Raw genomic sequence first — 22396 nt, 5'->3', positions numbered from 1 at the left:
CCCTCCAAGAAACATGAAGCCATCTTTACACTGAGGGTTTGTGTTCTTATGGTAATTGTTTTCTTTGTGTCATGAGCTTCATGTTGTTGAGAAACTAGATTATCAAATGCTCAAGTCATTCTAGGGATTCTAGTTTAAGTGGCTGCATTAATATTGTTTTCCAGAGATGCAAATGCACGATTATAGTGTTCAAGTGTATCAGTATGTGTCAACTATTTCCTGCCTCTTTTTTGCTGAAATATGAGAATGATCTCTGGTTGTTCTGATTAGCTACAATATTAAAATTCCTCACAGAAAAACCATTTTCATTTAGGCTGAGGTCCACACCTCTTTTGTTAAAAGAGAAGGAGGAGTGAACACTCTCTCACACAGGTACCGATGGCAGCCGCGTTACTGGAGACATTGAACTTTCTCGCTCCAGCTCACTGCCACAAACCAGAATATTAACTGTTGAAGAAACCTGCGTTGTTGTTTTAAATTATTAATTAACCTAATAAGTGGTTTCAAGTGGGTTAACTCGGCCTAGACTTTTGTAAGCGCGCAGCATCTGCTAAAATGTTCGGATAACAGCGGATCGAGTATTAAAGTTTGACACATTTTGCAGCTGTCCTGCGTCTAAAACACTTGCCATTTTAAAGGATTTCTGGAATTCCTTGTCTCGGTGGTCAACTCAGTTTACTGAAACGCTTTTTTTTTCTCCAGCCAGTCACAGCCACCTATCAAGGGTATGAGCGCAAAGGAGCGGGACCGGCTGCGCACTTTATTTCGCACCTACGATGTTGACAACTCCGGCCGGATCGAGAGAAACGAGTTTCTGACTATGTGTGCGAAGCTGCAGGTGTCAGCGACGGAGGCTGACCGAATATTTGACCTACTGGACGTCGACCAAGACGGAACCGTCATCCTGCAGGAGTTCATCCAAGGGTTTCACGACCGCTACGGAGAGGTCATGGAGTCAGAGGGAGGAGACGTGTCAACAGCTTGGGAGAACTTCGAGAGGAGAATGGGTGAGCAGGCCAAGTACATCCCCAGGTGAGAATACACACCTGACAGCTGCACGGGCAGGGATGTGCGTTTTAAATATGGAAATGCTGAAATGATATGAACGTGTTTAACAGAGAGCGCAGTGTGCGTAAAGGCGATAGAAGGGTTTAATTATCATAACATGGAAATTCGCTAATTAAATAATACAGGGGTTTCAAATAATTTATAAATGCATAAAATTGTTTCAACACGAAATGTACGGTACCAGTTAAAAGTTTGCGCACACTGTCCCATTAAATCTAACGCGAAAGTCAATATTTTTGCTTGGTAGTGTAAGTGCATCCATTTCTGAAGTAGTGTGGAGGTTATTCATGTTGACCCACATAAATCCCTTCAGACAAATCGCAAATGACATGTTTGACAAAAAACTTACACAACTTATAAAACCACAAGCAAGTGTGTGAGAAACCCGGACGGTAGGTGAGCAAATGTAAGAATTTTTCAGTCAATCAGTAAGTTGGTTGGTGCCTTATTTTCTCCTTTTTTTATTTGACTTCGTTCTCTTAAATGTTTAAACTTGGTCAACATTTTTTAACAATATGTTATGAAATTAGGTCAGAACCCTTGCATAAATGGATCTCCCATTGCCAGTAAAGGAAAAACTACTCAATGTGTAAAATATCTCACAAGTACACTTTTTATAAAGAAGTTGAGATGACACGATGCTCAAATCGCAGGAACAAGCAATGTTTACTATTTATGTCTAAAACGAAGCTGTTAAGTTAAAGTAAATGTAAAGGTTGTATAAATTGGTTTAAAAAATCACTAAGCAAATATCTTTCCAGTATAAAAAATATATATTGCACAATAGACGTTGCATTGAATGAATTTTAAATAAAAAACAACTAAAAAAGACACCTGCAACCTGAAACATTGGCTGTGAGCCGCAATCACAGTCAAGTGACACTATAAATTGTTTCATCATCTACAATAAAACAAAAGTCAAATGGAATACAAATATTTTATTAAGCAGCATAAAAATGAAGATTCTACCTTTTAAAAAAAAATCTTTTTATTCACTGATCATCAATCAGTATAGTTCCATTATTTGTTAGAGCAGAGCTAAAGAAGCTTCTGACTAAGCACTCTTTTTATCATTTGATCAGTGTAATAATAAAAATTAATAATAATAATTGTTATTTGTATTACAAGTATTAGGGAATATTAAAGTGCTACAGAAAACTGGAATAAAGAGAGTCTATAAAATTCTATTTAACAGAAGCTTTTTTTTTTTTTTTTTTTTTTTTTTTTTTAAAAAAAAGGAAGGTTTTTAAGTTTCACTTTAAAACATCTAAAGACTGTGGGCCTCTCAGGTGGTCTGGTAGGGTGTTCCACAGTCTTGGGTCAGCAACTGAAAAGGCCCAATCACCGATGCTGTGGAGCTTGGTTCTGGGAACTTGGAGGGTGTTTGTGGTTGTAGAACGGACGGTGCATAAGCAGGTGTGAGCGGTGAGGAGTTCCTGTAGGTAAGGAGGGGCATGTCCATAAATACACTGGTGGGTGAGGAGGGAGACCTTGTATTCTATCCTGTGTGAGACAGGGAGCCAGTCAAGAGTTTTCAGGATGGGGGTGATGTGGTCTTGCTTGTGCACCCTCATCAGGATCCTGGCAGTGCTGTTCTAGATATATTGTAGTCTCTGGGATCCCGATGAGGAGTGCATTACAGTAATCTAGCCTGGAGGAGACAAGGGCATGGACAAGTATGTAAATGTCTATTAAGTGGTTGATTAAGAAGCTTTTGCAACATTCTTCTTTGTATAGTTCAGCAGCTCCATAGCAGTTGCTGTCTGTCTTCATCAGTTTGTTCAGTTTCTTGAGTCACTATTTATGTTACTGCCCCTAGCAGGAGTAGAGTCTGTTCTGTCGTTGCTGTCAGATAGCAACAGTGTAGTTTTTCCATTTCGGTCAGTTGTCCAGGTGGCCACAAAGGAAAAGAGGAACTCCTCTCCCAGGATAGAAATAGTGTTTGGATTGTCCCTGGTTCTCATCTCTCAGTCATCTCATCTGTCTTCTTCACAGTCAAGATGTAGCCCACCATGCCACAAAGTTGATCAAATGAGGTATCCTGTGTGAAAAGAAGCAGTTTAAGCACCGTCTTTTGTGGTGCTTCTGAACACCTTCTCCCACATGCAAACCTTCAGTCCTCCTTCACCTGCACTTTGTGAAGCTTCTCAAATAAAGGTGCAGGCTGAACTGTATTAAAAGCAATGGATCGAAGAACTTGATCTTCAGACTGCTGTCCAGATGAAAGTAGGAGGTCTCAGTGTGTTCTGATTTTGGTAGGGCTTTTATAAGATCTATGACTTCGATGACTCCATAGAAGTGCAATCGTAAAGCTATGGGTCCAGGGATGGTGTGAAGTCTGTGAGACTGGACGTGGGGGAGGAGGAGAATGCTGCATGTTTTCCCAAACTGAGTCTCTTGAATGTGTTCAGCTCACTAGCTTTGTCCAGATTTCTGTCAGTCTGACCCACCCTTGAAACCTAAAATCTTTTTAGTCCCTCTTCCTTTTTTTTTTTACTAAATCTTGTTCTCCAGCTTTTTTTTTTATACCTCCTTTCTTTTCCGTATCCATTTTTTTTATTTATCTCTGTTCACTCCTCTGTAACTCCAGTAAAACCTTTTAGAAGACTCTCTTCTACACATTCAAAAGCTTTTTCAGGTCATTCGTGATCCAGTGATCATTGCTTGGAAAGCACCTCCATCCTTGAGGGGATGATAGTCTCCACAAGGAGCTGATACTGCTAGTTATACACTCAGTTATGGCATTAACGTCATCTCTGAGTGGCCCTTAAGAGTGTATTCCAGTCTATGGCCTCAAACCACCCTTCAGAGTTTCTGGTTCTTCCTTAGAACACATCCTCAAAGTCACAGTAGGGAAGGAGAGATCCACCGATTTGAATTGGTGGTCTGAGACAGATGTTGTGATGTAGCTGCACTGGTAGCTTCAGTGTGCATCGGATACAGCTGCCAATAAAACCCATGGTTACCAAGATTATTAAATAGTTTATCTCCTGGATTGTTATTGAGATGTCTTGAACGCATCATTACTTTCTTTTGGTGTTTTGTTATTAAAACATATGGGAGCCAGGTGGCAAAGCTGCAGTTTGTAAACAGCAAACAGGGAAGGAGGAGGAGGGAAGCAAGACAACAGGTGAAGATGAGACATTCAGTGTAGGCAAGTTTTTTGTGGAACATTGTAAAATCACAAACAAAGAACAATGTTAGTAAAAGGAGCTGAGAAAAGGACTTTTTGTAAGTTGTCCATGTGTTTGTTTGTTTTTTGTTTTTGTTGTAATTAGGACGCCAAAAAGAAATAGCATAAATAAATGTTTTGTATAAGTAGACAGTAAGATTAAAAACAAATGTAATGATTTTTTTTTATTTTATTATTCTGTTTATGATGGAATCATCCACTTCCACCTGACCCAGTACGGAAATCGTAGGATGTAGTCGCATGAATATTTGGCACATGTTTGTCGCCAGATGCCCTTCCTGACGCAACCCTCTGCATTTATCCAGGCTTAGGACCGACCCTCAGAGATCACTGGCTTGTGACCCCCTTGGGGCTGCAGATGCCGGGGATTGAACCCGGGAGCACATACATGAGCCTACCACTGAGCCACATCCCTGGCTGAACCCTAGTAGTAGCCAGAATTAAAGAATAAACTTTGAAATGTCGTGTTGCAAACTCCAAATTTTCTCCTCCAAATGCTCTATGTGTTCATTTTATATAACAAGTGTGTTTGTACTTCAGCACTCAGTGTGCATACATGTGTGTGTGGCCTAAGGCCTGGCATGGGACCGGTCCTCATGCTGCTGTGCTTTGCCATCAGGACATTGATTGTCACAGTGGTGCCGATTGCAAAAAGTACTTTCTTATCTTAAAGCCATTAGAGTCAATGTCCCATCAGTCAGCTGAGAAACCATGGATTGCAAAAATTAGCACACAATTATCTTCTGTTTTTCACTGGATGAAAGAATATTTTGTGTTAAAGGAACCATGTAGAGAAAAATATACAAATGGTTTGTTTATCATTTATTATCATGGAGACTGGTGTCATAAGTTAAGTATAATGGTCTGAAATATTCCATCTATACTGTTACTGATCTGTCAAAAACAAAAAAAAAACTTTGTTATAAACTTTTAAACAAAAAGATATTTTTGTGTAAAGTATTAGTTTCAGAGAAAAGTCAATGCAGCACAACTAGCACACCCCAGATAAATATCTGCCTCTGCCACTGGCTGATATTATATCCTATTTGCCGACAGGCCAGTTGTAGTTAAAAAGCTGAATATTGGCTGAAATTTTAAGACAGATATATCTGTGCATCCCTAATAGTAACTATAGGGCATGAGACTGCACTGCTGTGGTTTCTCTGCATGAAATTACTTATAAGAATTCTTCCATGATTTCTCCATATAACTTTCTACCAGATAAAGGAAAATTTTCTTAAAATTTGTCATTCAGCCATTTAAGTGCATCAAATTAGGATTCCTTGTTTTGTTTCAGAGGATCAATTAAACTTTATGGATAAAAAGTTACTTGCATTAACTGTCACAAGAACATGCAAAGCCTGGCATTGCATAAACATACTTCGTTTTGTAGCTGAAACATAGTTTTTATACTTCAGATTTAGCTTTCTTCATTTTTAGCAGTTTTGTATTATATGACCTGCTTCCTGACTACCACTTCTGTTTATATCTGTTTACATCCGACCTTCACAGACCTGATGCTGGATTGTTTGGGCTTGTTTGTGTACATTTGTCTTATGACTGAAAACACTTTAGTAAGATGTGTCACTGAGGACTTATGTATTGACAGATATGTAGCACTGTCTACATGAACAGGATTACAGTCTGTCCTCTCCTTCAGTAGACAAACACGGACATTTCATCTTACACGACCCACTTATACCTTCCTTTACCTACACAGAAGTTTATCAGTGTTGTATAATAATGACTCCAAAATGGTACGTTGCCTGATTGAGGTCAGTCATGACTGGAAAATGAGATGGGAGTTAAATTAGAACATTAATTTTTTTTTAAAAATGTGTGCATTTAAAAACTTGTGTGACTTAAAGAATGCGACTTGTGTGTTTGTGTGACTTAGAGCATATTGCCACCCACTTACAACATGAAGTTGTTGCCAAAAACAACCAACGCCCCCTTTGCCACATGGTGTGTCCATCAAACTAAAGGCCTGCCCCTTGTTTGCTGAACAGCAGCAGCTGAAAATTCAACTCTCCCCGACAAGTCTCTTAAATGACTTATTCTCAGTTATTTGTCACCTGAAAAGAGACTGTAAAGTTTTATTTCTACACACTTAATTGACTTTCCACACAAAAGCCCTGGGTATATATGACCAAACAGTTTGTGACTTCAGTTGCATTATGGCCTGCTGCCTGAGATACCCGCCCCTTCCCTCTCACTTGCCCTTTTTCCAACACAGACTGCTGCTGACTGCGACTTTCTCAGCAGCAGCAAGGTGATGTGCTCCCTCCAAAAAGAAGGGAGCACCCATCCCAATAACTTGACGTGCAGATAAGCAGAAATTAAACCTTTTCTTTTGCTCTCGTGCACTGGTTCGCTATTGTACAGATATATAGCCTATAAAAAATGTTGGCCTCTCGTGCACGATGCGCCCCTTCACAGATTGTGCCCTGGCCACTTCCCCACGTTGCCTATAGCAAAACCCATCCCTGCTATTAAACATTTATTTAAACAAATCAACAGTATACGCCAACATCCTGAACATATTTAACCAATCTGAGCTTTTGGTTGAAGCAGCAGCTCTCTCATGTCTCAGCTTGAAGGAAAAAGCGTGTCTTCTGCCTCATTCAACCTCACTTGCACCTGATACCCACATTGGCCAGCACTGTGCACGCTCACTGTCTCAAACATGCTAAGCAAAAGCACTCAGTGGTGAATGATTCTTCTTGAATGAAAACCAAAGAAATGAAAATATAGTCTGCCTGCTATGAGGCATCATGTCACATATCTTTTGTCTAAATTTATATTAATTAAAATTGTCTGTATAGACTACAAGAAGGTGCAGTATAGTGGGAGATTTTAGACTTACACATTGGCAGCTGGCACACAGACCCCCGTTAAGTATGTTAGGATGCTGGACAGGGCAGGGCTAAAAAAAAAAAGACTTACACAGTGTAGAGGTGGAAATGCAAAAAGTTTTCTCCAGGAAGGAATTTTATCTAACTTGCTGTGTTTCTGCAGATTCTTCATGCGTTATGTTCACTAAGCATTATCAAATAATATAGCTGTAAATGTGTGCAGGAACTTCCCATTTACTAAAATATTGGAGCTATTTTTGTAGGATTCTGTGAAATGTTGAGTGATAGCTACTATTCTGCAATAAATTTCAAATCTTGGTGGACTCATTATTGATCACGCTGGATTACAATGTGTTGACTGACAGTGTAACATTTATTATTAACTATTGTAAACAAGTCTGATTACAAACAATAAATTGTTACTGCATAAACATCTTTGGTTATTTCTCTTGTCATGCAATTTTCCAGGATTGTATCTTTTTTTTTTTGACACTCCTTATTAGCCTTCTTGCAAAGAGCCAAAACCAGGCATGGACTGTGCTGAAGACTAAAGAATTCATCACTTGTAATCAGCTCATTATCAAAAAAAAATTAACACTGAAATTTCAAATAAATACATAGAGATAAAGTCAGTTTAGGATTTTGACCTCCATATCCGAGACCAACCTGAGGGTGGAGTGTCCTTTCTGGGTTAGGAACAAGTGTTATAAGTATATCAGGATCTTGTTTATGATTGTGGGACAAATCAGTGCAGTGTTGGCAGCGATGTGTCAGTCTGTTGTGGTGAAAAAGAGCTGAGTCAAGAGGCAAATCTCTTGATTTACTGGTTGATCTATGTTCAAACTGGATAGTGTCTGAAAGGACAAAATCCAGGACCTAAGTGCCCAAAATGAGTTTCCTCTACAGGGTGTCTGAGCTGTGTCTAGAGATTGGTTGAGAAGCTAAGTCATCCAGGAGGGGCTCAGAATAAAGCCCCTGCTCCTCTGCGTTGATGAGGTGAGGCTAGATGAGGGGCATTTGGTTAGGATGCCTCCTGGACATCCCCCTGGTGAGGTGTTCCAGGCATGTCCTATCAGGAAGAAGCCCCTGGGAAGACCCCAAGAGATGCTGGAGGGACTACATATCTCAGCTTGACTGGGAATGTCTCAAGATCTCCCCCAGATAAGTTGGTAGGCGAGAGGGAAGTATAGGTTTCTCTGCTTAAGGTACTGATCCCATGGCCCAGATAAACTGTAGAAATGGATGGGTGGATGGATGGATGGATGGATGGATGGATGGATGGATAAAGTCAATTTTATACTGTATTTGTAATTCAGCTTTGCAGCTACAACAAAATATGTCACAATTTGTCTGTCATTCCCTTGATGTCAATAATACAACTAACAAAGTGGACAGTTTCACCCTCAGCCCTAAAATAGTGTCCCTGTTTTCTTGCAGGCATGAACAGGCTGCAACGCTGTATCAGAACATCAGTCTGACTGAGCCCCGGCTGATTCCTCACTTTGAAAAAGTCATTATTAACTTCACCAAAGAGATCAAACAGCAGAACTCAGAGATGGAGAACCTGGCGCTCGCCATCAAACGGTGAGCACCACGCATGCACGCACACGCACACACACACACAAAATTACATAATTACATAATTACTGCATCCAATACTGATTATAAAAACCAGGATTTCGTCTGATATTCATGCTGAACAGCACTTTGGTTATTTTATAGACTGGACTATGAAATTGATGCAAGAGTTTTTCGTTACAACAGTGGATTTGCCAGAAATTAGGAGTGTTAAAAAATGTTAGCATCTCTGTCTGTACTGTTGACAAATAACCAGACATCACTGACACTGTAAGCCATGAGCAAAATGTGAAATTCAGATGTAAAGTTTCAATGTAAAGTTTTTGTCCTGTAAAAATCTTCATAACCATATGAAAACAGATTCTGAAACTAAGTAAATAGTTTTGAAGTCAGTCTTAAAAAGTTGAAGATGCCCTGGTGTGAAAGTCCAGGAAAAGCACTGAAAAGTTAAAGGTTTAATACAAATTATGTTGCCTCCTGCAGGAGATTCAAGATAGGTAAATTCATCCAAAGGTGGCTTTAACTTCTTGGGATGGAGCACAATATAAGTCAATGTGCACATTATGGATATAATGATTATGGTGATTATTTGACTGTTTTTCAGAGCACAGGACCAAGCAGCAATGCAGCTCAGTGAGATGGAGGAAGAAATGGACCAACGCATTCATGCAGCTGAAAGAAAAACACGGGAGCAGGTGGGACATACTCCTCTGGACACATTTAACATTGCGGGCTAGTAGCTATGATTTGTTTTTCTCTGGAGTTTGTTTAGGCAAAGTGATAAGCAGGATGAGTTTGTTGAGCTCTTCCCTCATGTCAAACAAACACACATAGCCATATATCAAATTACTGATCCAAACTCAGACACGCCTGCTGATCAGATGGATTTCACAACTCTGAATATAAACCAGTTGGTAGACAGATGGAGGTACCAGAGCATGTTTTATCCTCCAGTTAGAAATGATAAGGCTGTACATATCTGTGGTGATAAGACTGGGTGACGTGGATGAAAATGATAATGTATAAATAATCAGGCAGCACATCTCTTTATGTCTGTTGACATACCATCACTGCAGCATCAGATAATGGCCAGTTTGACAAATCAGGATATGAGACTTGGCAAGCCTGAATTTTTAGTATTACTGTTGAAGGGAAACATTACCCCAGTAACTAATGTAATAAGATAGGCTTTGAATTCTTGACCTAAAATCATTTTCTTTAGTAAAATCATTTCTTTAAATTATAAAATGCAAGATTGCATACTACATACTATATATTTCTTAATATATATTTATTTATACTTTGACAAAAGCAGATAATCATGTAAAAATAAAGAAAGTGTGCCCTTTTTGAGATTTATATAGCAATTCATAATTTTTAAAAAATCATCTAGTTCTTCGTAGGTCTTAAAGTTAGGTTAGTAAACCATCTTTACCAGCAATAACTCAAGGTCATTATTTTCTATATGACATTGTTGAGGAGCAACAACAATTCAGTCCAATTTAGGTCTGGCCCGTGGGTCATTGCAGTACTTCGATTCTTTTCTTTTTAAGCTATTGTAGATTGCGGTGGTTTTTAAGATTGTTGCCCTGTTGCATAACCCATTTTCAGCCAAGTTTGAACTGTCAGACAGATGGCCTTTCATTGAACTCTGAATTACTTTTGCATATGGTCAACTCAAATGACTGCAGGGTGTTCAGGTCCTGCGGCTGCAAAACAATCCCAAGTCATCCTCCTACTACCACTGTGCTTAATAGTTAGCATGAGGTGTTTGAGCTGAATTGCTATGTTTGGTATTCCCAAAATATGGTGCTATGCATTACAACCAAACATGTCTAGTCTTGCCCTCCTAAAGGTTGTTATTAAGAAAGTCTTGCAGTTTGTTTAGACACAACTTTGCAAAACTAAGCTGCCATGCTCTTTTTAGAGAGAAATATGCTTTGTCCTGGCAACTCTTCCAGGTCATACTAACATTCTAGTTTAGTCATTTTCCAAGCTTACTGTCATAAACTGTGGCATTTAACATGCTGACTGAGACCTGTGGAGTCTGAGACGTTGAGCACTGCATGGTCTGACCTTGGGTGAAACTGGTGGGAAGTCCACTCTCGGGGAGACTGACAGCTGTCTTGAATGTTTTCCTCTCATGTATCAAGATCACACCTCCAAAAATGGGCTTTGACACTTCCAAGATTGATTGGCAGCAACAACAATTACGTCTCTAGTTTTCCTGCCTGGCATTTTTTAACATTCACCTGAATGCCCCTGACCACCACACTGCCAAAACATCTGCTTTCATAAAGGTGTTCACATTTGCTCATTAAATGTGCCTTTGTTTGGCAGTATCAGGCTGCTACTTATTCTCTTAATTCCATGGAAGCAGTAGAAGTAGACTCTGCTTAGTTTATGAAAAAAACAACAAAAAAAAAAAACAATGATACGCTGTGATAGTGTATGTCATGTGTTGTTAATCCGAGGTTTTCCTCATTTTAAAACCAACTTATTTTTTCATTATTTTCAGAAACATGAACCTTAGAAAAGGTGTGCTTTCTTTTTTTAACTACATCCTTTGTTGTGCTTCTTTTCTCCTATCTGCAAGCCATTTGTAAGGCCTGCAGCTGGGATATTCAACCGCTGATTTTAGGATGCATCAGAAATGTTATTGACCTTAAAAGGTCAAACAGTCTGTTATAAGAAACGATAAGTTTTCATTATATTTTAAGCTTCTTATAAAACATAATTAAAGCTGAGAAAGTTTGACAGTTCATGAGAATTATTGCTGGGCCAGGCGCCAAATCATCAATTTTCTTAGTTTTATCTTTGGCCCTGATGTAATATAAAACCTAGAGCAGGAACAGAAACACTATCTTATCGCTGGTGTTATGTAAGTGTTCTTGAGCAAACTCAGGAGCAGCTGTTTGTTTTGTCTCAAAATAGCAGACAAATTTTAGCACACTCACCTGTGTTCTCCCAGTGTAATGTTCATGTACATAGTTATGCTGTGACACCTGTAAGAGGGGAACTAGTTTGCTGAAACTGTAGAAACATAGATTTTCTTGACTCTTCATTGGCAGTTTAAAGATAGGAGGGAAAATTGTTTTGAGAGAGAGCAAATACACATATATACACGTTTTTATAAAATACTGTCACAAGCTGTCATTTAATGTAAATAAGTAATGTTACATGTGTGTTTTTACAGGAGAAGAAAAGAGCAGATGCCGTGTTGAATGACTTACGAAGAGGTTATGAAACGGAAGTGTGTGAGCTGCAGTGTAAGATCCAGAGGATGCAGATGGTATTTTTCACTGCTTTTTCATTTAACATAACAGCTGAAAACTAATCAGTGTTGGATCCTATTCAGCCACAGCACAAAAGCCACCTGCCATCACGTTAACAGGAGCACTGTCCAGGCTCTGCTGTTTTACAGAAATTGTGACCCATTCACTGCAGTTTGGCAAAACTGCTCAAATCTTCTTGTTGATTTTATTTCTGCTTCCAGTATATCAAAATCAAGATCTGACAGTTTACTTGCTGCCTGAAATGTCCCACAGGAGCCCTTGTAACATGTTCATAAATGATATTAATTCATCCTGTTGTGGAATTTAATGTTTTGGCTGACTGTTACACATTTATTCTGAATAAGTTGATGTCATTTCAGCACAATTTATAACGAGACAACAGAATAATAAGTAAATAATGGGCTAATTATATATACCCAGGAGTAATTTGTTCACAGTGTAATCAGATGAAATTCTGAAAAAATAATTAACTCATAATTATTTGTTGGTGTGGATTTTCAGTCATTGAAATCTTGAAACCATAGTTATAGGCAACCAGACGTCTTTTTCTTGATTCTTGAGACATCTCTTCTGAAAGGCTTGAGAAATGAAGAAGTCCAGTTGCATTTTTTTAAGTTCTTATGAGCTCAGAAATACAACCTTGCACTGTTTCACTGCTCTATCATAATGAAACTAAGTCATTTAAGGATCCTAATCTAACCTTGGCCTAGTTAGATGCAAAAAAAAATAAAAAAATAAAAAGTGTAATAATACTAAGTCCTATACCACAGGATTGAGAAAAATGTTTGAGCTCTTTCTGAGTGATTTCTGACTAGATTCATAAGAAGCTAAACCAGGACTAATGAAGCATGATTGTCAAGCAGACGTCATTTACCTTTGCTGGAATCAGCTGATTCCAATAATCTACATCGAATTATACCGGGGATTTAATTAATCAAATTAAATTAAATGAATAAACACAATTCTGACAAATTGATGCTATTCATCTGAAGAAACATCAGCAACCTTAGGGCTCCCCCTTAAAGTACTGTATCAGCTAAATGTCTTTACTCCTCGGCCTTTCAGGGGAGCATATCTCCCCTTAGCTCCCCCGTAATTCGAACCCTGCCTACATGGGACTACCTGGAAATGAAACCGTGTTAAACCTGACTATGTAAACTTCTCCATCAGATTGAAGAGAAGTACAAGAACATCACAGTGAAAGATGAGAGTCCAGCTTTAAAGAAGAAGATCAATGAGCTCACATTGGTGAGACTTAATGCACCAACTAATATCTATAATAAATGTCTCTGGTTTTTCCAGTAAACTTTCCATTTATCCCTTTATTTTGCTTCTGGTATTCCTCTTTGCAGGAAAACCAGAGACTGAAACAGGAGTTTCTGAAGTCAAAGACCCAAGTGGCCTGTCTGCAAAGCGAGATGGACTCATTGAAGACGGAGCTAACGGATCAAAGCATGAACTCTGAACGGTGAATTAATTGTAGTTTGGTGTGATTTTGTTTCATTGTGTGAAACATATTTGAATTAAAATAAGATCTGCCTTGAAAGCTGCTGATCAAACATCAGGGATTTTTTAATGTTGCACAATGAGAATAAAAAGGGGCTGTTAAATAACTTTTCATCTCTTTCACTGTACGCAGTTTCACTGTAAACTCTGAAAATATAAACCTAAAATTACTGATGACAGGAAGTTGCAGAACAGGTTATTTTTTTCTCCTCTTATGCTCATCTTACTGATTAATCTCAACTTGATACACATTTGCATTTTGACGATCAGAACATGCCATGCATACATTTCAGACATGCTAAACATAAACTGGTGATGACAATCATTGCAGAGAGATTCACAGAGGTGGAGGCCCCACCTCTCTCAGTTGGGTAATATTAGGTTGGCCTCTTGAGGCTTTGTTTAGTCAGAACTGAAACAGGATATCCTGGAGTAACTTCACACACACAATAACTTCTTCAGGTGGTTACTTAGCAACAGAAGCAGCAGAGATACTGGTAGGATAACAGCCCAGCTCTGTGGACCAAGTCATCATCTTCATGTTTCTCCATATTGTAAGTGACTTTTGTTACTCAGAAATAGCATGTAATGTCTGTGAAGAGATATTAATGCTCAGCTGGAACTTAAAAAGGAACAAAAACTGCATGAAAATGTCAACTCTCATCTATTCTTAGTTTTAACGTTCATCTGACAGCATTGATGCTAATATGCTGAAACATAATTATACAATTATATAAATAAAATATGCAACAATATTTATTTTAATAAAAAAAATCTGTATAACATAAGACACCCTCTATATTCTCTAAAGAAATATGCAACTGATTTTACTGACCAGTGTTACATTATCGTGAAAGGGCTGCAGGAGGTGGGAGATCAAAACGAACCTTAGACATTGCCTTTCCCTTTGCTCCTGATAGGACCCATCTCCTCAGATCGCTAGCATTTTTCATGCAGTCATTATCCCCACCTGCTGGCCACAGGATGTAACTGTGGATTTCTTCCTTCTGAAGGAAAAACTGTCAGAACTGGAAGGAGAGAGGCCTGAAATGTACATGTGAACTGATTCATTACAATAAACGAATACAGCAGCTGAAGGGGTTTGGAGCTATTAGGACATTTACCCAGCTGTCAGATAACCCTATTGTCCATACTCTCTAGGACTCCCTGACTCCAGAACATAATAGTTTCTGCTCTTCTGTTGTGTACTTTAGTGTATTACCATGTTTCTTAGAATTCAAACTAGTGCATTAAATAAAAAAGTCACAGAATTACACCTACAAACAGCAGCAGACAGGGGACTGAAACATGCTGTTATGTCTATGAGGTGTCAGAAAACCCTAAATTAGTAAATCTGATGTGAGTTTTAACAACGGGAATTCTGTAAACATGAAATTACCGAATTCTTTTGTAACTAACCTCATACAACAGAACCACTGTCTGAGGAGAGATCTGAACTTTTTTTCATCCTGCTCTCCTGTGGTCACTTAATAATAACTTAAGTTGTTGCCAGCTGCGCTGTTTTTGACTCCTTATCCTATAAATGTAATTGACCACAGGTTAGATACGTAACAGAAAATATGCTGTTGCTCCAGTGCTGCCCTTCCTCCTCTTGTTAACTTGACAGGACTTTATAGTGACTCACTTGTGGTTTTTCTGTTCTTGGGTCTGCAGGTAGTGTTGGTTAACAATATGTTTCTTTATTACCTCCACCAGGGCAAATGTTATGTTTACGTTTGTCTGTCTGTCTTTCCTGAAAGACAGTTTACAGAGGCTTTTTTTTTCTTTAAACCTTTTTTTTTATTATTATTATTTAGAAGTAGACACAGCTTTAATAAATAACTAATTTGATTAAATTGATCCTAACTAGTTTACAACATTCACTTTACAACATTCAGCTAACATATAACAAAATTAAATCCTTTTTTATTCTATTTATATTTTATTTATATTTATATTTTCTATCAATTATTTGAGGAGGGAAAATAGAAAAAAGCATAATTTAATTGCTAAAGTAACAACACAGAGTGCTGGGTGTCAGCTGATATTGATTTATTGTATTTATTACTGAGAGCTCAGTAATGAACGCACGCCATGTCATTCTGTTATCGATGTGGCTCTGGTGGATGGTCTAAACTTGGTCCTGTTGTAGCAAGCTGATCATTTCTCCCTTATCTGACTCTTCCTCATCATTTGTTGGAGCCAAAGCTTATTCTGCATTCATTCTTCTGCTCCTGTTAAATTTTTTATTGTTTATTCATGTTTTATTTAGGCCTGACTGTCTTTTAGCAACATAACATAAAAGTTATGGATGTATTTTGATTAAATTTTCAGGAATAAGGGTATAAGGAACAAGTGATTATATTTTGGGGGTAATCCAGATCACCATCTGGATCCAGGATTTTTTTCTTTACTATTGGGAGATAGGGATAATTTTGCCATTAAAGCTTCTAACTCAAAAGATAATGTCCAGAATACAAGATGACATCATACAAAAAGTACAAGATGACATCATGGTAGATATTATAATCAGACATTGTTTAACCCAGATCATGTTGATATTTTGGATCTGGATTCTGATCAAGAAGATCAGCAATATAGAGGATACTGGGTGGGCTGTTGGGTTGCCAGAGGTCTGCACTCTATGAGTGCTTCTAGTTGTATATGAGTTTGAAGACTATTTAACAGTAAAAAAAGAAAAAACATTTATTTAATTCATTAATATGTCAGTTCAGGTTTCTTTTCACATAAAATAATTGTGGTTCTTTGTTTTGCTGCAGAGACGAGGAGCTCATGAAACACTTCTCAGACGAGCGAGACATCTTGGAGAGTCAGATTGAGATTCTGCAGTAAGTCAGAGAGGACCACCCACTCATACTGAAACCAATCTGGCTATATTCAGAGGATACCTGTATATATTGAAAGTAACATAATCAGTTTAAGTTTAAAATCTAAATTTATTTTTCTGTGTGTGAATAGGACAGCCAACAGGAAGCTCCATGACAGCAATGATGGTCTGAGAGCAGCTCTGGAAAGGGTGTCAAAGGTAGAGATGTGTTCTTAACAGATCTAATTCGGTAACCTTACGCTAAACATGATTTATCCATCAAAACAGAGGCAAAAACTAATTTCTAATTATTCTGTGTTGCAGTCTGGTACCAGTGGGTCCCCAGGAGGAATTAAGGAAAGATTTAGAAGTAAAAGCATCTGCTACACATCACCATATGCATTAATAGACAGGTAAGACCACAAAAAACACACAATCAACAGAATTTCTTTAAATACATGTATTCTATTTATTGTCTTTGTGTCAGTCTAGAAGATGTCATGCAAATTTAGATTTATTCATTTGCAACTCATTTTCTTTTTGTCCATAATATGTCAAAGCCGTAAAGTTCATGTGCTGTGCAGTATTTATTTAAAGGTGCAGCAAACATGATTTTGACCACATGATCTTTCATAAGATAGAGTGTAAACAGTCCAGTATTAAAGTGTTAGTATTGCATCATGCTGCAGCTTAAGAGGTAATCTGGAAGTGAGTGTTTTCAGTATCTTGTTAGAAGTTAAAATCATGGTGGAAAGCAATATTAAAACAATATTTACATGCACATGTGGACAAGGAAGTATGTATTTTGTGCAAAGGCTACACAGTACTATAGGTGTTTTCTGGCTTTTTCTATAATAGATTTGGCAAAATACAAACAATATCACAAATATATTTTTGTGTAAAATATACATGGATCACTGTGGTAAATCAGCATTATTTATTCACTGTGACTTCACATAATGATTAAAGGACTGATTCAGCTAGATAAGAAATATACAGATCATATAAATTTGTGTTTTTTCTCTTGACTCCCTGTGCAGGTTTGGCCACCGCATGGATGAGATTCCTTTGTACAACCGCCGGCCCAGCTGTGACACTCTGGCCTTGGCCATTTGTGACCCGGGCCTGAAGCGAAGAAACAGCAGTGAGTATGAGGAGGACAGCCTGCCTGAAATATACATGGACAGCGGCTTGTCGACACTCAGAGGCTCACATGGAGGCTATGAATCAGAGCACGAAGTCAAGGGCCAAGAAGAGGAAGAAGAAGAAGAGAAAGAGGAGAAGAAGACAGGGGAGGATCAAAACAATGATATCACAATGGAAGAAAACTCTGACACTGAGGTGATAAGAAAATCAAGTTTATAGACAGCCATGTTTGTTTATAGTATGCACTGATTTAGAAACACAGTTTACATGAGTCTGGCCACATGCTGATAAAGCTAATGTTATTACAGCTGATAATGGTGTTGAATGGAAAGTCAGAGTATTCAGCTAACATGAATCATCTGAGTATCTGTTTTAGAACTTGGGATTTATTTAATAATGCCATGAACATCTGTAAAGAGTTTTAAATTCTACCTTCAACAACCTGCTCATACTCACAGCTGCTGTACAGATTGTAAACAGGTCCCCATTTTGTCTGCCGTTTGTCTCCATCATAGCAAACAGAGACGCAGGACGGGGAATCAGCTATCGGGTCGGACAGCAGCTCAGTTTTAGACTGGAAGACTGAATGTCTAAATGCCACATCACCCTCAACTCCAACAACAAAAAAAGCTCTCAGTGCCATCAAGGTTCAAGTAAGAGAGATGAAAGCCATGAAAGAGGGAACTTGCATTTTATTTTCACTTAGTGTTTGCATACCATCTCAGCTTTTTCAGACAGCACTCCCTAATATAATATTACACTTTGCAATATCTACCCGCTGCATGTAAGGTTTTAGAGTTGTTAAGTGTGTAAATCATTGTTCAACTGAGTTGATCAAAAAGAGAGATAATAAAATAACATAGGCAAACACTTAATAAGGTCACAGCTAAGGATAAAATGCATTCAACATATGTGCAAAATGCAAATACTCTCAGGTTATCAATGCTGCTTAAGTAGAACTGATATTTCTCTTATCTTCACTCTGTCTCACCGCAGAATGAGGACAAGGACAGCGTTGACCTGGGCTACATGACCTCAGAGAAGGCCTACAGGATCGTGTTAGCTGGAGATGCCGCTGTGGGAAAATCCAGCTTTCTGCTGCGCCTTTGCAAGAACGAATTCAAACTAAACTCCAGCACAACCCTGGGTGAGATTGAAAAAAACAAACAAAAAAACCTGACTCTGTTAATACTTAGTTTGCATAACAAGTTTATTATTAAGATCTTGAAAATACAGCATATGCTAGGGCCTATGCCAGGCCTCTGTTTAATGAATAATTTCTGAATCTCGTAGCATGAAGTAATAGCTGAACATACGGTTTATCTAATCACATGCTACCGCTGCACAGTTGCTTAACACTGTAATTTAAAATGCACCATCAGCTTATTTGTGTCTGTGTTTTCAGGAGTGGACTTCCAGATGAAGACACTTGTTGTGGACGGCGAGCCCGTATTATTACAGCTTTGGGACACCGCAGGACAGGAGAGGTGTGTGCTGTCATGATTAAAATTACTGTATGTGTGGTGCTTCTAAAAATTATAACTGTTATACTGTACATTTATAACATACACAAGAAGTGGATAATGACAACGATGCATGATCTGATAACCTGCTAAAGGAACATGAGGTTGTATGTTTCTGTTTATCCGAACCATCTTCCATCATCCCCACAGGTTTCGTAGTATTGCAAAGTCTTATTTCCGACGTGCAGATGGTGTTTTGCTGTTGTATGACGTCACCTGTGAGAAGAGTTTCCTTAATGTTAGAGAGTGGGTAGACATGATTGAGGTAAGTTGCTGTTCTTCACATTGAACAAGTGAAATCCATCAAACTCTGTATATCCTTATCACACACTCCCTTGAACTCTAAACTAAGAAATGTGGCTTGTTTCTTTCTTTTAACATGCAGCAGATATGTAAGTGTTGGATGTTGTTAGGTATAAAATGTTTTACATCTGATTTATTTGTGTTCATGTGCATGCAATCACCACTCTGATAAACAAGAGAATAATTAACTAAATTAAGTTTCTTTTCCTTTGCTTGTCAGGATGTGTCACCTGAGGATATTCCCATCATGCTTGTTGGTAATAAGTGTGATCTTAGACAAAATGCAGTCAAGTGTGTTCCTACCAGCTATGGAGAAAAACTGGCCATGGTAAATACAAAGAAACCCCTTAAATACTGCAATACTTTCAAGGACATTTTTACTAAACTGTGAACCTCTTGTACACCTTCTACACTTAGCAATAGTCCTTAACTTGTCACTTGGTCTACAACCAACAGACATACAACACCCTGTTCTGTGAAACCAGTGCCAAAGATGGCTCTAATATCGTGGAGGCTGTCCTACACCTGGCCAGGTGAGACGCAGCTGTTTCAGTCAGCTGGTTGTATGAAACGTAGTGTGCATTCACACAGGATAGTCTGCTAGACTTGATGTGAATGCACGCTTAGAAGCAGGTGACGGTGTCAGATGATTATTCTGCGTTAAATTTAATAGACATTTAACTTTTTGAATTTATAGAATCAAGAAATTCTTGGCAACAGGTCCTTTAGTTTTAGTTGTTTCAGTGGACAGATGTTGCACACATGCAGACAAAGAGCCAGGGCTTAGTCCAGGAAGTGTTTGTGTGACTATGATGGCTACCTTTTGTTTCTTGCCTCTGTTCGGCGCATCAGTTGTGCGAACAAGATGCAATTTGAAGGGGACCTCTGGAGACATGTTTCACCTGTTGCTCCTTTTTTTTCTGACCTCGCAGGCAGGTGACAAAGTATGCTACCTTTGAGGAGAAAAGTCACCATCAGTCGCTGCCCAGTTTAAATGCTCCCAGGAATAAACCACAGTTCTCTTGCTGCAACTGATCAAACTCATCTCACTGTATGTGAAGTCCCACGTTTAACGAAGGAGACAAACACAACAGGAACAAATCGTCGGTGTGAATACCCAGAACAGTTTTACATATGGATAAACTGAGTAAACAAAATACGAGATTACATGTCAGCCTCTGAAATGTATAATAATTGGTATAAACTTCAAGATGTGTGAATGTTGTTTTGTGTCTGTGTCTGTATTTTGCACAAGTTCCTTTGGCCCATTTCAGACAATTAATTAATGTGATGGCTCCTGAATGTATTGGTGGCATATCTAAATTACTACCCAGATGATTTTCTGTAACATTTTGAAGTAGTGCTGTGACTTGGTCAGATCGATCAGCATTCACTTATCAGTTTCAAAATGGCAAAGAACAGAAGTAGGTTAAGTTGGCTTAAGATTAGCTTTGGAGAGCAACCATGCTATCAAATGAAGTTAAAACTGTTGACATTTCTTCCCACGTAATTATACTGTATTTTCTGCTGTGGTGCAGCTTCTCATCTGGCAAACGGGGGTCCTTTGAAAAGGGCTTTCAACTTATTTGATGCTATTTGTACACTTTACCAGACTCACACTTCCATGTTGTGAAGGTCATGCAAGCAAGTTGTAAAAAAGGAAAGACAGCTGTGAAATGTGTGAGAAGGGATGAAATGTAAAGTATGTATCCAAGTGAAGTTGGAAAGTGATATTTTTAAGTTATTTTGACACATAATTGCACATGTTGAAAGACGAACAGGTGGTAAATCACATTATAATAAGTAAAGAAATGTGAAACTGGAGCACTTAACCCATTATTATCATATGTCTATGTTCAGGTTTTAAATCTGCTGTCATCAATCCTACAACCTACTGTTATTATTATAATACCGCAACAGTGTTATATTTCTTTTAGCTTTCTTGTTATATATTTTAACATTTAGCAACTAGCTTTAGCAGATTTCCATCTACAAAAATTCTAAAACATACGTACGTTATTATTTGCTATCCATAACAAATAGTAGCATAAAGCAAAGCTTTTCTTTGTATCCCTCAGATACAATAAGCGACTGTGATTCTTTTTAAATTAAAATTTTTAACTTGCCAAGTTGTTCCTTGTGATGTATTAGAGTAGATGTTTTATTATATTTACCTTAATGTTTATAGTTATATCATGCATATTATGACCCTCTTGAATGTCAGCAAGATGTCAATATGCTTCAAATAAAATGCTTGTGGGATTCTCACACTGTGTCTGAACTTTTATCAAGATTTGAGATGGAGTGGCTTTGATGCAATTCTCTCTTTTTGCACAAATGCAAATGATAAATGTTACTCAGTTGTTTTTTTCCAATCACATTAAACTTTTTTTCTCCTGAATGTCTGTACTGATATCACACATGGTGAAACTGTGAACCTGCAAACATTGCAGTCAATGTTCGTATCATCAAAGATTTACTCTGACAAACCATCGCAAAATATAAACATTGGTCAGAGTCCATGAAAGATAAAACTGAAATGATAATAAACAGAAAACGTCACTGCTGTATTGTATATCATTTTATGATACTGTTTCATTGGAGCATTAACAAATGGAGCATTTTAATTTATTTAAAGACAGAAAGCTATTTATTGTGTATAACAAAGTGTCATCTTTCAATATTACACACCTAATGTTTCCAACAATACTATTATTCCAGGAAGTTTGTTTGTACATCACAATTCAATGACAGGGTGATTCAAGGTGCTTTACAGAAACACTGAAACATCAGAAAATAACAAGCACAATTTAAAATTAAAAACAGAAGAGAAAGGAAAAAAGAAAGAACTGTTAAATAAAAATTATTTAACTGCAGCAGAGAACAGGAGAGTCTTGAAATAAACAGCGTTTCAGCTGATCTGAAGCTTTCTGTGAGTTTATTCCAGACATGTGGAGCATAGAAGCTGAATGCAGCTTCTCCGTGTTTGGTTCTGACTCTGGGAACTGATAATGCTTCCAACAATATTACACACCTGATGTATCTAAAACCATGGACTACAGAACAGTTACAGGACTCAGCGCTTTGGCTAAAGGAGCCAA

General features: G+C 38.1%; 1 protein-coding gene across 1 annotated transcript; it reads left to right on the top strand.

Annotated features, from left to right (window-relative positions):
* The first annotated feature begins 385 nt into the window (after positions 1 to 385).
* On the top strand, positions 386 to 21696 carry rasef (RAS and EF-hand domain containing). Its single transcript, XM_041998282.1, has 17 exons — positions 386 to 1032; positions 8554 to 8700; positions 9299 to 9389; positions 11891 to 11986; positions 13161 to 13238; positions 13343 to 13458; positions 16277 to 16345; positions 16476 to 16542; positions 16648 to 16736; positions 17364 to 17664; positions 17985 to 18122; positions 18466 to 18616; positions 18875 to 18956; positions 19143 to 19257; positions 19516 to 19623; positions 19752 to 19828; positions 20228 to 21696. Exons 1-17 carry the CDS (start codon positions 728 to 730, stop codon positions 20328 to 20330), a joined length of 2133 nt encoding a protein of 710 aa, XP_041854216.1. The 5' UTR covers positions 386 to 727; the 3' UTR covers positions 20331 to 21696.
* The last annotated feature ends 700 nt before the right edge of the window (positions 21697 to 22396 follow it).

This window comes from Melanotaenia boesemani, chromosome 11, assembly GCF_017639745.1.
Source record: "Melanotaenia boesemani isolate fMelBoe1 chromosome 11, fMelBoe1.pri, whole genome shotgun sequence".
NCBI classification, from domain to species: domain Eukaryota; kingdom Metazoa; phylum Chordata; class Actinopteri; order Atheriniformes; family Melanotaeniidae; genus Melanotaenia; species Melanotaenia boesemani.
This window is presented reverse-complemented; position numbering and strand designations above follow the sequence as displayed.

Coding starts and splice junctions, on each gene's coding strand:
- rasef (XM_041998282.1), top strand. CDS start 728: ATGAGCGCAAAGGAGCGGGACCGGCTGCGCACTTTATTTCGCACCTAC. Junction 13,239..13,342: donor AGATCAATGAGCTCACATTG/GTGAGACTTAAT, acceptor TCCTCTTTGCAG/GAAAACCAGAGACTGAAACA. Junction 13,459..16,276: donor CAAAGCATGAACTCTGAACG/GTGAATTAATTG, acceptor GTTTTGCTGCAG/AGACGAGGAGCTCATGAAAC.